Source organism: Marmota flaviventris, chromosome 5 (genome assembly GCF_047511675.1).
Source record: "Marmota flaviventris isolate mMarFla1 chromosome 5, mMarFla1.hap1, whole genome shotgun sequence".
NCBI lineage: Eukaryota > Metazoa > Chordata > Mammalia > Rodentia > Sciuridae > Marmota > Marmota flaviventris.
In genome coordinates, this window is record NC_092502.1 from 111820763 (window position 1) to 111834806 (window position 14044).

Genomic DNA, 14044 nt, shown 5'->3' on the forward strand with positions numbered 1-14044 from the left:
AGAACAAGGGCTTTTGAAGCCAGAACTGTTTGGCTATAAGACACAGCTTTACCACTCAGCCACTGTGCAATGTGAGTGAATTTACCTACCTAAGGGTCAGCTTCCTTTTCTGGAAGTTAAAGTAACTAATGCTTATAAGTTTAGTGTGTGGATAAAATAAATTAACTTAGTAGGTGTTAATAAAAGGAGGCTGCTGTCCCCTACATTTGTTCTTTTCAGATGCTAGAAATTCACAAGGTTGATTTAAAGCTACGATTTTTTTTTTTTTCAGATTTATCTTGAAGCTTTCTCCAGAATATTACAGTATTTTAATGTATTGAACAATTTTCAAGCTGGAAACAGAATTAGCAAATCCACTTCCAAGTCTGCTTACTTTTCAGGGGCAGAGGACAGATTCATTTTTTTATAGCCCAGAATTTAAATGAAGCCAGCTTTTCATATGTATGTCTCGATTTCAAAGGGGGAGGAAAACTGCCAGTCAAAATATATTGTTGACGTGAATCTTGGTTGTTTACACCATCTCAAGGTGGTGTGAATTTTTTTTAAGCTAATGTGCATCATTTTGTACTGGTCACATTTAAAAACCTAACCACTATTTCATCAGTTTCTGAGGTCTAAACATTTCCTGTGACTTTTAACATGTTCAATTTGACCAACTTTCTGACCAGAACACTTATCTCTATGTCAATTGGTTGAGGACAAAATTCATTGTTTCCTTAATACACTGGTAATATTGTTGGAAATACAGAAAAACAAGTCTTTTCACCTTGAATTTTCTGCCAAACAACTTGTAATGACCTACTCTGTGGGAAGTATAGAAGATATAGCAGCAAAGAGGATTTGCACTGTACGCGCAAGGCTGATTTCCAGGTACAAAGGGGAAATACAATTTAAACAATTTTTTTTTCAAAAAAATGTTAAAACATTTGTGCAGTACATTTTAAGTGAAAATATTTATTGATAAAGAATTAGACTTGGGCTGAGTTTGTAGCTAGCACAGTGATAGAGTACTTGCCTAGCTTGTGTGAAGCACTGGGTTTGATTCTCAGCACTGCATATAAATAACTAAAATAAAGGGCCATTGACAACTAAAAAAAAAAAAAAAAAAAAAAGAACTAGTTTCATTCTTTTCTCCAAGAAACATCTTTTAAAAAAATTTTCCTAAGTCAGCTTATTCTGAAGCTGCCTTAAATTTCAATTCTCATTTACTAAATACCACCACATAAGCAGTCCTGTACAGTTGTACTTCTAAGAAGCTTCACTTAGGACCAAGTTTTACTCTTTTTTTTTTTTTGGTTCAAGCATTCAAATTCAGTTGAAATATCATGTGAGATTGAAAAGTATCTTTCTAAAAAGAATAAATATGCCATGAGGGAATAAAGGACTTCAGATATCCTAGAAGTTGACATGAGAAAATTATCCATGTAAATAACAGCAAGTAAACCAATTGTACAGTTTTTTTTCCTTTATGGCAAAGGAGGGAGTAAGCAAATATAAAGCCACCACTTGGCTGAATTGGTGTCACTTGCCCAATGGTGTGCTGGCGCTGGTTTGTCCTGGCTCTTAGGCGCCAACTGTCCTCAATTCTCCCCAGCTCCACATTCAGTGACATCACGTTGGTTAGCTTGAAATCAACCACAGTGGGGATATTTATGCCACAGAAATGGGCAGATGTTACAAACCAGGGCTTCTTTCCAGAGAGTTGATTTGCCAGTACGTGACTGAATAAAACAATCAATATCATTCTGTTACTTGATGTATGTATGTATGCATGAAAAACCGAGCAAGCAAGAAAGGAAAATAGCATGTCAGCCAGCCAGATGGGGCAGTGGGTGGGGACAGGAAAAGAAGAAAGAAAGGGGAATGAAAGGAAGAGGATGTCAGATGGGACACCCTCATATAAACACTGTTTAGCTGATCCAGATGGGTTTAATGTGGCCAACAGAAAGGTCAAGGAAAGATGGTAGATGTGCAGAGCCAGAGAAATCCCAAGGTCATTTTTCTTCTCTGTAATTCTTGGAGAATGTAGGGGCCCATGGCTGTGATGATGGTCAACATGCCAGCAGGCAGGTGTACACACACCCCAACTCAGGAGACAAACATCAAAGGTTCATACTGGTTTATACTGTTAACACAATAGGGTGGAGGGAACTGTGCATGATTTGAGTTCCCTTCAAAGGGGAAATGTCAGTATGTGTGTGTGTGTGTGTGTGTGTGTGTATTTGTGCGCATTACTGGAAGCAGCAAGGTGAGACCTACATTTCCCATTTGCATGTGTAGCTCTGTGACACTCACCACAATCAAGAAGCTGTCGTAATTCTGCAGGGTTGCTGGAGCTTTGTGTTCTGTATAGAGTCGAACATTCCAGACCTAGGGCACAAAACAGAACCATGTATGCCAAACACAGCTCTCTGGAGAACCTGTGAGCCTTCTGCCAGAGAGACATTCCAGTTTCCATGCCGTATCTATTCTAGATGTGTACCAAACATTCTTGGAAGTCAACTCCTACTATTAATCTTATCTAGCATGTCAATAATTTTGGCAAAACCAGCTGGCCACTAAGAAGCAAGTTAATCATGTTTATTAAATTATGGAATACATAAGAGTTTCCATACAGTAAACTACATGCTAACCTAGAGCTAGAAATCACAGGCCACGATTATTTTCCCAGTAAAGAGACCTAAATAGCTGGGGGGGGGGGGGGGGGGGGAGTCTAGCAAAGTGTCTTCATATTTCAGGTAGTAAGAAATTTATTTAATAAATGTCCCAGAAATACACATAAATTGTGGCATCCATGAAATAAGGGTCTCAATAAGTGAACTGACAACCTCTAGCAGTCTGGTTACCTTTCTTTTCAATGGCTTCCACGAGCTTGATGAGGAGAGGAGGGGCAATGTCAGGAGGGGCAAATTGTTCTGCCAGATCCGGAAGGGTCAAAGCTGCAAACACACAAAATCCCACAATTATATTTAATTTAGGAGAATCAAACACATTAGACCACAATAAAGACTATTTTAAATATAATTTAATTACATTTGACAGTAGCAAACTTAGGTCCAAGTAAGAGAGACCCCCCCCCCCACCCCAGGCTGTACACTTTCAGGGCTAGGGGAAATGCCCATTTCTTTTCTCCTAGGATATATTCAGAGTACCAGCCTAGAATCCTATGATTCCCAGCCACATGATCTCTTAAGACCTCTCTCCCTAGGGCATCCTCCCCAGGACTCCTGAACCTTCCATGCTCAGGTGCACCCCAGAATTCAGAGGTGGGCTAAATCTGGCAGGGGTCTAGGGCTGGACTGGAGTTTGGATGAGCAGGATAAGCCAGGGAGGAGCCGGCTCCTGCTCTCCCTGTATCACCCTGCTCTGGAGCAGTATTCTGAGGAGCCTAAGAAATTCAAACTGGCCTCCTGGTTATTATGAAACAATCCTTATCCAGATGGGGAAACAGATGAGATTCTGTTGAATGTTAGCATGATGTCTAACTAAAATATTTAGACTCAGGGTACTTGGGCATCTTTTTGCACTCTCGCCTCAAACCCCACAAATGCAAGGGGTGGCTGCAAGCTAATACAAATGATCACTGTCCACTTGACATCAAATTAAGTCCCTGTGTTATTGCTGTCAGAGCCCTTATTTGCTTACATATATTTTGGGCAGTTAGTAGTTTAAGAACTGTGAAGCTTTGATAAGCTGTTTCCCCATGCTTTATTTGTATGGTTTGTATGTTTTACCAATTGTAATGACACAGAGAAATCTGATTGAATGACATTCACGAACAATTTTTTATGATATTACACTGATGGCTATATTATTACTCAAAAAAACCACAAAAGTTTTAAAGTAAAAATAATTTTCTCAAAATATGCCAGAAGAGGGCGCTAAATATATTCACCTGAATTTTTTCAAACTTCAAAATATGGGTGACAGTCTTTAAGAAAATGTCTATCTGTGCAACCTACTTGCTAGGCATCTATAAATAACTTTAGACAAGTAAAATCTACATTTTGCACTCTGACCTAGGAATAGTTCATATAATCTCAGAAAGACTAAATAGTTGCAATTTTGTTTCAGTGAGATTTTAATGGTATAATTCTTTATTATAAACTATGTACCTGGTTAAGCAGATTTCTGATTAAGCCCATATATCAAGTACTAAGAATTAATGTTAGTTAAGAGTTAATGACAGATTCATGATTCAAAAATACAGTTGTGTCACTAAATTTTGACCTCAGAACTAAGAATGATTTAAGTAAATTATGTTGCAAATCCTAAACACTCTGATTTAAGATCCTTGAAGATTGTACTATGTCCTATAATAGACATCATATATGATTTTGCACCTATCTCTATCAGCCATTGCTACAACTCAGGATAAAATGAGAAGAGCTTAATTATAACAGGAGGAAAATCCTATAGCTGTGCTGTCTGATAAAACTTTCCTGCAATGATGAAAATATTTCTATAGCTGTGCTCTCAATAAAGCAGCAACTAGTCATAGTGGCTACTAAGCACTTAAAATGTAACCATTACAAAATCCAGGGACCGAATTCTTAATTTTAATTGATTTAGATTGAAATAGCAACATGCAACTAGTGACCACAATATCAGAGGGTACAGTCTGGTATCCTGCATAAGGGAAAATATCATCAATGACAGATGAAAGAGTTCTGAGTCACTGTGTGCTATCTTTGAGATGGCATCCTGACACAGGGCTAATCAGTATTTGGACTTGAGGCCCTTAAAAGGTCACCAGTTTCTTGGGTGACTTTAAACAACTGCAAAATCACTCTAACACCTTTTGGTTAGAACATAAAGGCAGAACAGATAATGCCATTAACAGGCACCATTCAGAGAGATGGGTGGGAACCTCAGCTCTCCTAACACGGATCACCACCTGGAGAACACTATGGAATGCAGATTCCCAGGATGCACTACATCCCCAGAATTAGAATGTCCAGGAATGGGGCTAGAAGCTGTATGGAGTAATAAGTTTTAGGATTTACTAATTTTTAAAATTATTGTATAGTTGTAGATGGACAGCATGCCTTTATTTGTTTAGTTTTTTATGTGTTGCTAATGTTCAAACCCAGTGCCTTACACATGCTAGGCAAGCACTCTGCCACTGAGCTACAGCCCCAGCCCTAGGACTTACTATTTTTGATTAAAAAAAAAAAAGTCTATGCAGATGATTCTCCTGAAAAAAATCCATTAATGGTATCTCCAAGTTTCTAAATGTTAAAATGTGAATGTATCTGATAAGCACTCAAAATACAAATGTCTTTAAAGTTTCAGTCTTTTTAGTTAAAAGTGTTGTAAAATTTAAAAACACTCTAATATGAAAGTGTATACCCTTTCATTTTCTTTGATAAACTATAAACCATTTCTGTTGGCCTAAGTGGATGTTCAGTTCACAAAAGGATCCTTTCCCACAAATACTTTATTTTTATAGTGAGCAAAACAAACACTACTCTATCAGCATATGTAACAGAAGGGAAACGTAAAGGTAGGGAAATGGTATAGAGAAATGCTACTGAGTATGTACTTAGCTCTATCAAACCAACAGATCTGAGCACACTCCCAAATTCAGAAAATTGAAGATGGATTAGTGAATATACAATACACATACCCACACAACACTTATGCAATGAACAGGCTGATTCTGCTTTCCTTTCTCTCATAAATAAGCATTTTTTTTTAAATGGAAAACAATTTCTACGCTGGCACTAAAAATGGAATTACTTAATAACGCCTTATCTCCTTCCAGAATCTTATCAACATCATCATTTCTGAAGGCAAATATGAAAGTTAAATTAAACGATAATTAAAAATTTCATCTAATTGTGATTGAAATATGCACCCGACAGTTGTTCTAGTGCTGGGTTGGCAAGTGCTACATGCAGGTTTCCACCCTTCTCTCTTCACTTGAACTGAAGACATTTTTAAAAAGCAAAAGCTTACTTTCTTTATTCTTCCCATGCTTTTTTTGTCCATGACATTTAGTTTACCTGCACTTATCCTGAGCTACACAATAGCATTTGTTTTACTTATACTGGAGTTTTATGAAGTTTCTGAAACCATTGTGAGGTCACTGAGAGTATTTCATACTGCTGTCAGATTATCTAATAAAGAAAGAAAAAAAAATTGACACACATGTGGAAGGAAGTGGTAGAGCTCTTTTTGTAATATATTGAATTTTTCATATTAAAAATTTTATTGTTCAAAGGCATGAATTACTATAGCTGATCAAGATTTTAAAACGGGAGTTTGAAAAGTAAAATTTACAAGAGATGATTAAAAAAAAAAAAAAAAAAACAATTCAAGGATTTCCTATTCCCTAGTACAATATCTGTGATTCAGTCCACTTCCCCTGTGAAATATTTAGACATAGGGAATATGGCAGCCCTACCCAAGAAGTTTGTAAGTTCATTTCACTAACTTTGGGCATCAGAATTAATTACCATCAAAACTCTAAAAGATATTCTAAAGTAAAATATTCTTACAACAACCCTAAAATCAATTATTCCTTTCATTCCATTGTAAAATTTAAAAACATTTAAAAGCATTGTAAAATTTAAAAACACTCTAATATGAAAGTGTATACCCTTTTATTTTCTTTGATAAACTATAAACCATTTCTGTTGCTAAGTGGATGTTTAGTTCACAAAAGGATCCTTTCCCACAAATACTTTTCTTATACTGAACAAAACAAACACTACCCTATCAGCATATGTAACAGAAGGGAAACATAAAGGTAGGTCTATATTTTTTTCATAAATTTCATTTTAAGGGATTTTAAAGGGAAATGGCAATTTTAGGAATTACCAAACTTGGTAAGTTGTTCTTTGGCCAGTTCATAATAAAGTATCACATCTACAATTTGATAAACCAAAACATAATTGGAATAAAAATAATTAAAATATAAAACATATAGGGTAGAGTTATAAGTAAAACACAAATTGACAAAGTGTGATCCTTCTAAAGTTTACATATAAATTCTCATTGGATTTCATCTGCTAGCATGATTTTTATACCAGAATAAGAACTGCATTTTGGTTTTGAGGGCAGCTGTAGCACATTGTCTAAAGTCTGGAGAACCAGGTCCACTCTGAAGAATCTGGTGGAATTTGTAGATTCCACTACTACAATCCAACCCCTTTTGTCCACTTAATTGAGTTTGTCCCTTTATTTTTTTATTTTTTATTTTTTTTGATAAAAAAGAAATCAGTATCAGGTAAGGAAAAATAAAGAAAGAAGAGCTAAAAGGTCTAAAAGTAGTGAATCCAAGACACACACACTATTTCAAAAGAAAGGAGGAATCATTTTCAACATTGACAAGATCACCAGGGATCCAGGTGTACCAAACTGTAGAAAGAACTTTGATGACACATCAGAGGCTGCATCTTCCACTGATGCCACCACCCCCGCAACCCACCCACCCATCCTGGTGACAGCCAATCACATGCAACAGAAGAAAGCCTTCTTTTCAAACTTAAGCCTTCCCAAACCACTACCACGGACAGGCCTCAACAATCCTTGGGCACCAGCAGTGTGTGGGAGAGGGTGGCATTCTTTGCACTAAGCGGTGCCAACACCGCTGTGAAGTGCAAGATGAAACCAGCACACAGCTGCACCTTTGGAGGCGTTCTCCATTAAAAAGAGATATTTTAAAGTTAGTGCCTGGCAGGGCCAAGTGGAAAGTTTAAGCTGAAACACTGGGACTCCAGAGATGGCCCCAGCCAAGTATTTCATTCCTGATGGAAGCGGCTTGGAAGTGTGTGAAATTTTGCTGCTTTCCTCTAAAAATGCAACACAAAATACACAGAAATTATATATGCAAACATGGATCAATATTAAATCAAGATGTTAGTCTAACTGCCACTGAATCAAAACTTTGTTTCTGCCTGAAATAATCTGTTTCATGACTTCAAATGAAACATTCTGATGGGCAAAAGTTAAACAAATCCCCATTTTTTTTCTAAATAAACCTATAAACACATTTATAGTTTATACCTACATTAGTTAGTACCCTGAATTTTAAACTTCGTAAGTTCTATAGGCAACACCACTGTACTTTGACGCTAAAAAACAAAAACAAAGCACAACTCCAACTATGGATCCTTATTTTTGGTACTCACTTGATAATTGCTTGTGATTAAAAGTCATAGGTTTGAAGCCAGAGGTCTGCATGTTAATCCTGATGATTGCTCTTAGTATAGTGGGGAAGTCAATCAGCTTGGACCCCAGTTTTTTCATTTATAAAATGGGAATTACATGAGAAAATAAGATTAAGTAAATTATATATGTATGTGTGCATGTATTGTATATATAACTTATATATGTATGTACATACATAATTTATGCATATAAATTAGAGTATAACACACACATATATATGGTAGGTATAGCTTCCAGTGTACAGATAGCATAATCTTTATTAATGTTAGAATTACTCATATAATCTTGATTAATATTGCTAACAATTGAAATACTTAATCACAATGGCAAATTTTAAGACAAAAACAATTATAATTAAGACAGCAAGAGTCTTCTTGGTACTTTTTAAAGGAGGCATGTTAGAAGTAGCTTTGATAGAGTAGATGTTAATATTTTGCCTTTGTTCTATAAGTAATATTCGATATTTTTTCAGAAGTCAACTCAAATATCATTTTCAATTTATTACACTTTTCCTGTGATACTAACCTCTTTGAGTTATTTGACTCCAGTTTTCTGAATGAGGAGAAAAAATGAACTAGGAATGATTATGTAATAAATTACATTAAGCTTGGCAGAAAACAAGGACTTTTTTGGATGAGGAGAAGAGAGAAAAAAGTATGGGCAACTGAAAATAGGAGTAGAAAGAGTAGATGTGAAAATAAATCTTCAAACATAACTGCATTATTTTCAGAGATAACTAGTAGGAGGGAATTAAAGGAGTTGCCAACAGATTTAAACTTGAAGTCTGCAAATCTTTTCAGATACCCCAAAGTTAGTAGTCTTTAATATCTCCAAGTTTATCTTCTGCCACTTCATCTCTTCTGATCCACAGCTTAAAAACAAATGACAGGGATGTGAGACCCTCTGACCATTTGGTTTTATTTCTAGACAACAGATTGACATCAGAAACAAACGGCAGGCAAAGATCTTCTTATTAACCATAAGCAGACATTACGGCTTCTCTTCTGATGGCCTTGGCTAAAGCCTTGGAGTAAAGAGATCAGGAAATGCAAGATTACACTTAATCTTTGACAGGCAGCCTAATTAACTATGATTCTTATCACCTAAATTGGAATCTGATTTAAAGATGACAATTTATGGTGTTTAGCAAATTAAAATGCTGGGAAGGAGGTAAATGAAGAAGAAAGGGATTCCCCTCCCCTCTCCCTACCCAGAAAAGCAGTTGAATCTGAATGATTTCAGAAGTCAATGATAGAAGAGAAGTAGCCTTTTGGTCTGTTGGCTCAGAAAGACTTCATATGACACCTGACCCAGAAGCTTCAGAAAGGACAGAAAGAAAGGAAGAACACACACCATACATACAGTGGCACTTGCTATTTGTTGAGTGCATAAATGAATATTATATCAACTAGGAGTGCATCCCCACACTATTTTACAGACATGGTTTTATTTTTCATAGCAGATCAGAGATGGATAGGCTTTATTTTCCTCAATTTACAGGCAAGGAGACTAAAATGAGAGAAATGAAGCCATTTGGCCAATGTCACAAAGCTCATAAACATGAGTTCAGCATGGCTTCCATCCATCACAATAGAAGAGTCACAGTCAAGAAAAGAAACCTATGACACATTTCCCAAAAATTCCTGTCAAGGTCTCTAATTTAAGGGAGCATTACAATGAAGGTGTTATTACCACACACATATATGCTGCTCATCCTATTCTATAAGGGAATAGCCATCATACTTCCTAGTGGGTTCAAGTTGATAATAACAGTGTTCATATTCCCTTCCCCAAGTAAGAAAGTCAATAAATACATTCTCCTTAACCACACACTCCTTTACATGTGGATAATCAACACTATAAACAGCAAAGCAGTGGGAACCCCCATGGGTAGCAGAAGGAGGTGAAGCACTCCAGGAGAACCACACAATCTCTAACTGGGGGTGAACTTGCAGAGGCAGAGGCGCTCACTTCTTTCCCACACAGACTTAACCATAAATTTCAGAGTCAAACTTATAAACTGTAATGTTGTAAATGCTTAAACATAATAAACCAGAGAACCCTGATGTCAAAAGCAATTGCAGGATCCCCTGATGGGGAGAAGGCTGGGGTAAAGAAAGGGACTGGACAGAAAGATATTGCTGGAGCCCAGACAGAGGTGTTGGATCCAGGCTGGAACCTCACTGACAGGATGGTCAGCAGGCATTGGCTGACCAAGGAGACAGCTCGAAGAGAGAGGGAAGAGCTGCCAAAGAGAAAAACCGATCCAGCTGAATAGAACAGGCAGTTTTAAGACAGCTTGGATGAAAATCAGAGGCGAAAAGAACCACCAGATTCCATTCTAAATAACTACAGAGAGCTGGCTTTTTTTCTCTGACATTTTTAAACATACTGAAAAGTTGAAAGAACTGTTCAGTGAATGCCCATATGTCCTCCACCTTGATTCTGCAATTAACATTTTGTCATAAATCTGATAGATATTTATCTTTTTAAATGAATTTCAAAGTAAGGCACAGAAGTCAATTTCTGTGGGCTGAATCATGTCTCCCACACAAAGCCCTACCACCCAAAGTGACGCTATTTCAAGACAGAGCCTTTGGGAGATAACTGAGTTGAGATGAGCTCATGGAGTTGGGACCTTGGTGATAGGACTAGTGCCCTTATAAAAACAGACATCAGAGAGCTTGTTCCCCATTCTTCCCATGTGAGGACCCAGCAAGAAGGTAACCATCTACAGGCCACAGATAGAGACCTCACCAGAACCCAACCATTTTCATACCCTAACCTCAGATGCAGCCAGTAGAAATGTGAGAAATGTTTCTGAGGTTGCAGCCACCCAGTCTATGCTAGGGTAACCTGAACTAATACATCAGTAACTATACCCAAAGATGGGGGAAAACCTTAACCAAAAAGTCATTATCAAATACAAATTGTATTCGTATTTAGTAAAACCTTCTCTGGATGTCAGATATTCCCAAGGGTATAGGTTTGGGGTCATGCTTCTGAAGCTTTCGTGTGTGTATAAATAAACCTGCTTCAGAAGGCCTGAGGTAGGGTGGGGTCTGAGATTCTGCATTTCCAATAAGCTCCCAAGTAATGCCCTGATGGTTCTCAGACCACATTTTAAGCAGCATGAATTAAGGATGAGCCTAACAGAGAAAATCACTGTGGGAGACAGAATCTCAGTGATTCACTCTCATACTGATAACATATGCCTGCATGCCTTGGGCTTCACAGGCTGGCCTTGCACTGGACTCCAGTGATCAAACATCTAAACTTGTGTTGGGCAGATGATGCTGAATGAGTCGAGGGTCTAGCTGTCACAGTGAATTAGGTCTGATATCCTCCCTAATTAGGTATCAACAGAGAAAAGAGCTCTGTGCATCTGGGTACCACTGTGTGGAGAGGAATGGTGTGAACAAGGTCCCACAGTATGTTACAGCCAAGGACTGGGCTCCTTAAATTTGGAGTGTGGTTTGGGAAGGAGGTAGAGAGAAATTACAAGTTTACCTCTCTCCTCCTGACGGTTCCCATGTATTGAACACTTTGCAATGGAAACTATGCTCAGTGCTTTATCTCAGTTAATCTGTATAATCTTGTGAGTATTAACTGCCCCCTTCTTACAGATGAGGAAACTGAGATTAAGAAAAGTTAAATAATTTGCCTAAAGTCATGCTAATACTAAGAGTGGTAAAGCTGAGATTATAAAAAACAAATTGACCTCTAGGCCAACATTAATCACTCCTTGAATCTAGTCTACCTCCTGGGACAGACAGACTGCATGACAACACTCTGGAGGTTACAAAGCCAAAAGAGGTTGAAAAATCTTTTCAGGATGCCAGTGGAAAAGCATTTGGTGACAGTTACAAGCCTTGGTGACAAGACAGGCATTTGTTCAACTTGAGCTTGTACTGTCCAGCCAGCCTCTCACCATCACTTCTGCTTTATCAGGATGGAACTCTTGCCAGCCCACTCAGCCAGGCTAAATATTTTCAGGACAGCATTTATTAAATATTTTCTCATAAGGCTAAACTAAGCACATTCTTCCCCAAGGATGTAATGGGTTTTATTCATCTAAAAATAACCTGCCAACTTATCACTTCCAATAAGGTATAACAGACTCTTTGGGTTAATCATCAGGTAGGGAAAGGACCTGCAAATAATTTTTAAGAATATATATTTTACGATTTATATTTCCAAGGATTCCAAAATGAAATCTTAAGAGGTATGTGAAGGGAGTTAAAGGGTCCCAGTTTGGGAGGCAGGGGAGTAAAGATGAACTGGTAGTGGAAGTAGGGAGAAAAAGGGGGAAAAAAAAGAGAAAGACAAGGGGCCTGGAAATACTGAACAAACAATTCCTCCAGCTAATGCAGAAGTAATTCGTGAGAGAGCGTTCAGTCAGCTTTTTCTAATTACCAAAGTTTTCAAAATCACCAATATAGAACTGAGCTATTTATACGTAATATAAGGTACAACAATTTCAATATAAAAGTAAACACAACCTTTAACAATCATGTGAAGGGTTACAGTTTTAAAGAAATGATGCAATATACTTTCACCACCTCAGACAGAGATGATTAATTCTGGTGTGCTAATCAATTCTCATATTTCACAAGATACCATGATCATCAGTGCAAGAACAGGAGACTATTCACCTCTCAGCTAAGGAAATTGATGGATTTATTCTAGTATGAATTTAAGAATTTTAAATGGGCCAATTTGGACCTTATGATTAAATTATCAAAAAAAAAAAAAAAAAAAGCTCAGGATGATAAACAGTTCTCTGCTATCAAAAGTAACTTGTGCTAGACCAATCTATTTTTTTTAACTGAGACCTACAGGAGGAGCTATAGATAGAACTGACGCAAAATATAAAACATACACTGATCATATCTGATTGTCAGAAATGAGCTGACAAACAGGTGATATCTCAGTAGCGACATATTCTAATAATTGCTGGAAAGTCAATAGGGTAAAGTGCTTCTGTCGATATGAACTGGAGCTAACTGGTGAAAGAAAAGGAGTGAGGGAAAGATTAAGCTGGACTCAGGGAACTGTAAAATCAGTGATTTTAATCAACACTTGAGATTCTTGATAGAGGTACGCTGGTAACAACCTGAAGACAGAACACTGCAGAAACTTCCTGGCTGAAAGTGGGAATGGTGAGAAAGTGTTGGTTTTCTATAATGGAAATACCTGTGATGTTGTTAATGAAAAAGTGCCCATGACTCAGGCCACAGAGGGCCCAAAGGTGAAAGTAATCGTTATCCCTGCGGGGTCTTCCTTTCTGCATTATCAGCTCAGAGCTGCCTCTTTCCTAATGACAGTCACGATCTATGCTCCACTTCTCTGCTGGGTCACTTCTCTATTCGGCTGAAAAGGAAGTGATAGGCCCTGAAACATAAGAGGGAGTTTTGTACATTTTGTTCTATCAGATCAGGCCTCAGTAACTCCGTGAATTATGAGCTGTCAACTACTTTTTCATCTGCTATAGAATATGCTTCTTAGAAATTGTGGCTATAAATAAAACAACAGATGTTTTTTGTTGGCTCCAGTAGGAGCTTGGGTATTTTTTTTTTTTTTTTTTTAAGGGGGATTAAAGCATTAATCCAAAAGGTTGTATTAGGTTTCCCCCTGTTGGTCATTTTTTGCATCAGCCTTCTGATGACCCATTTGTTTTCCTTCATGAATTACTACTGTTTGGGACCATTTAGTGTAACCTATACAGAAAGCCAGGAAATGGATCTATAGCACAATTGCATCCTTCTTATGACTTCTGTTTAAAAAATAATAAGTATGATTAAATACCTTCTTTAGGCACAATTGTCACTGTGTTCTATGGGAAACAATCAAAAAGCCACTGTGC

At 37.4% G+C, this 14044-nt stretch overlaps 1 protein-coding gene across 2 annotated transcripts in view; it reads right to left on the minus strand.

The window, feature by feature from the left end:
* Nucleotides 1–14044, minus strand: part of Pik3r1 (phosphoinositide-3-kinase regulatory subunit 1) — an 84643-nt gene that overhangs the window by 26702 nt on the left and 43897 nt on the right. For both annotated transcript variants that reach the window (XM_027951597.2, XM_071612539.1), the window contains 2 exons: nt 2847–2939; nt 2296–2370 (listed from right to left, as the gene is read on the minus strand). In XM_027951597.2, the coding sequence (XP_027807398.2) occupies nt 2296–2370; nt 2847–2939 (168 nt within the window). The remainder of the gene's footprint in view (nt 1–2295; nt 2371–2846; nt 2940–14044) is intronic.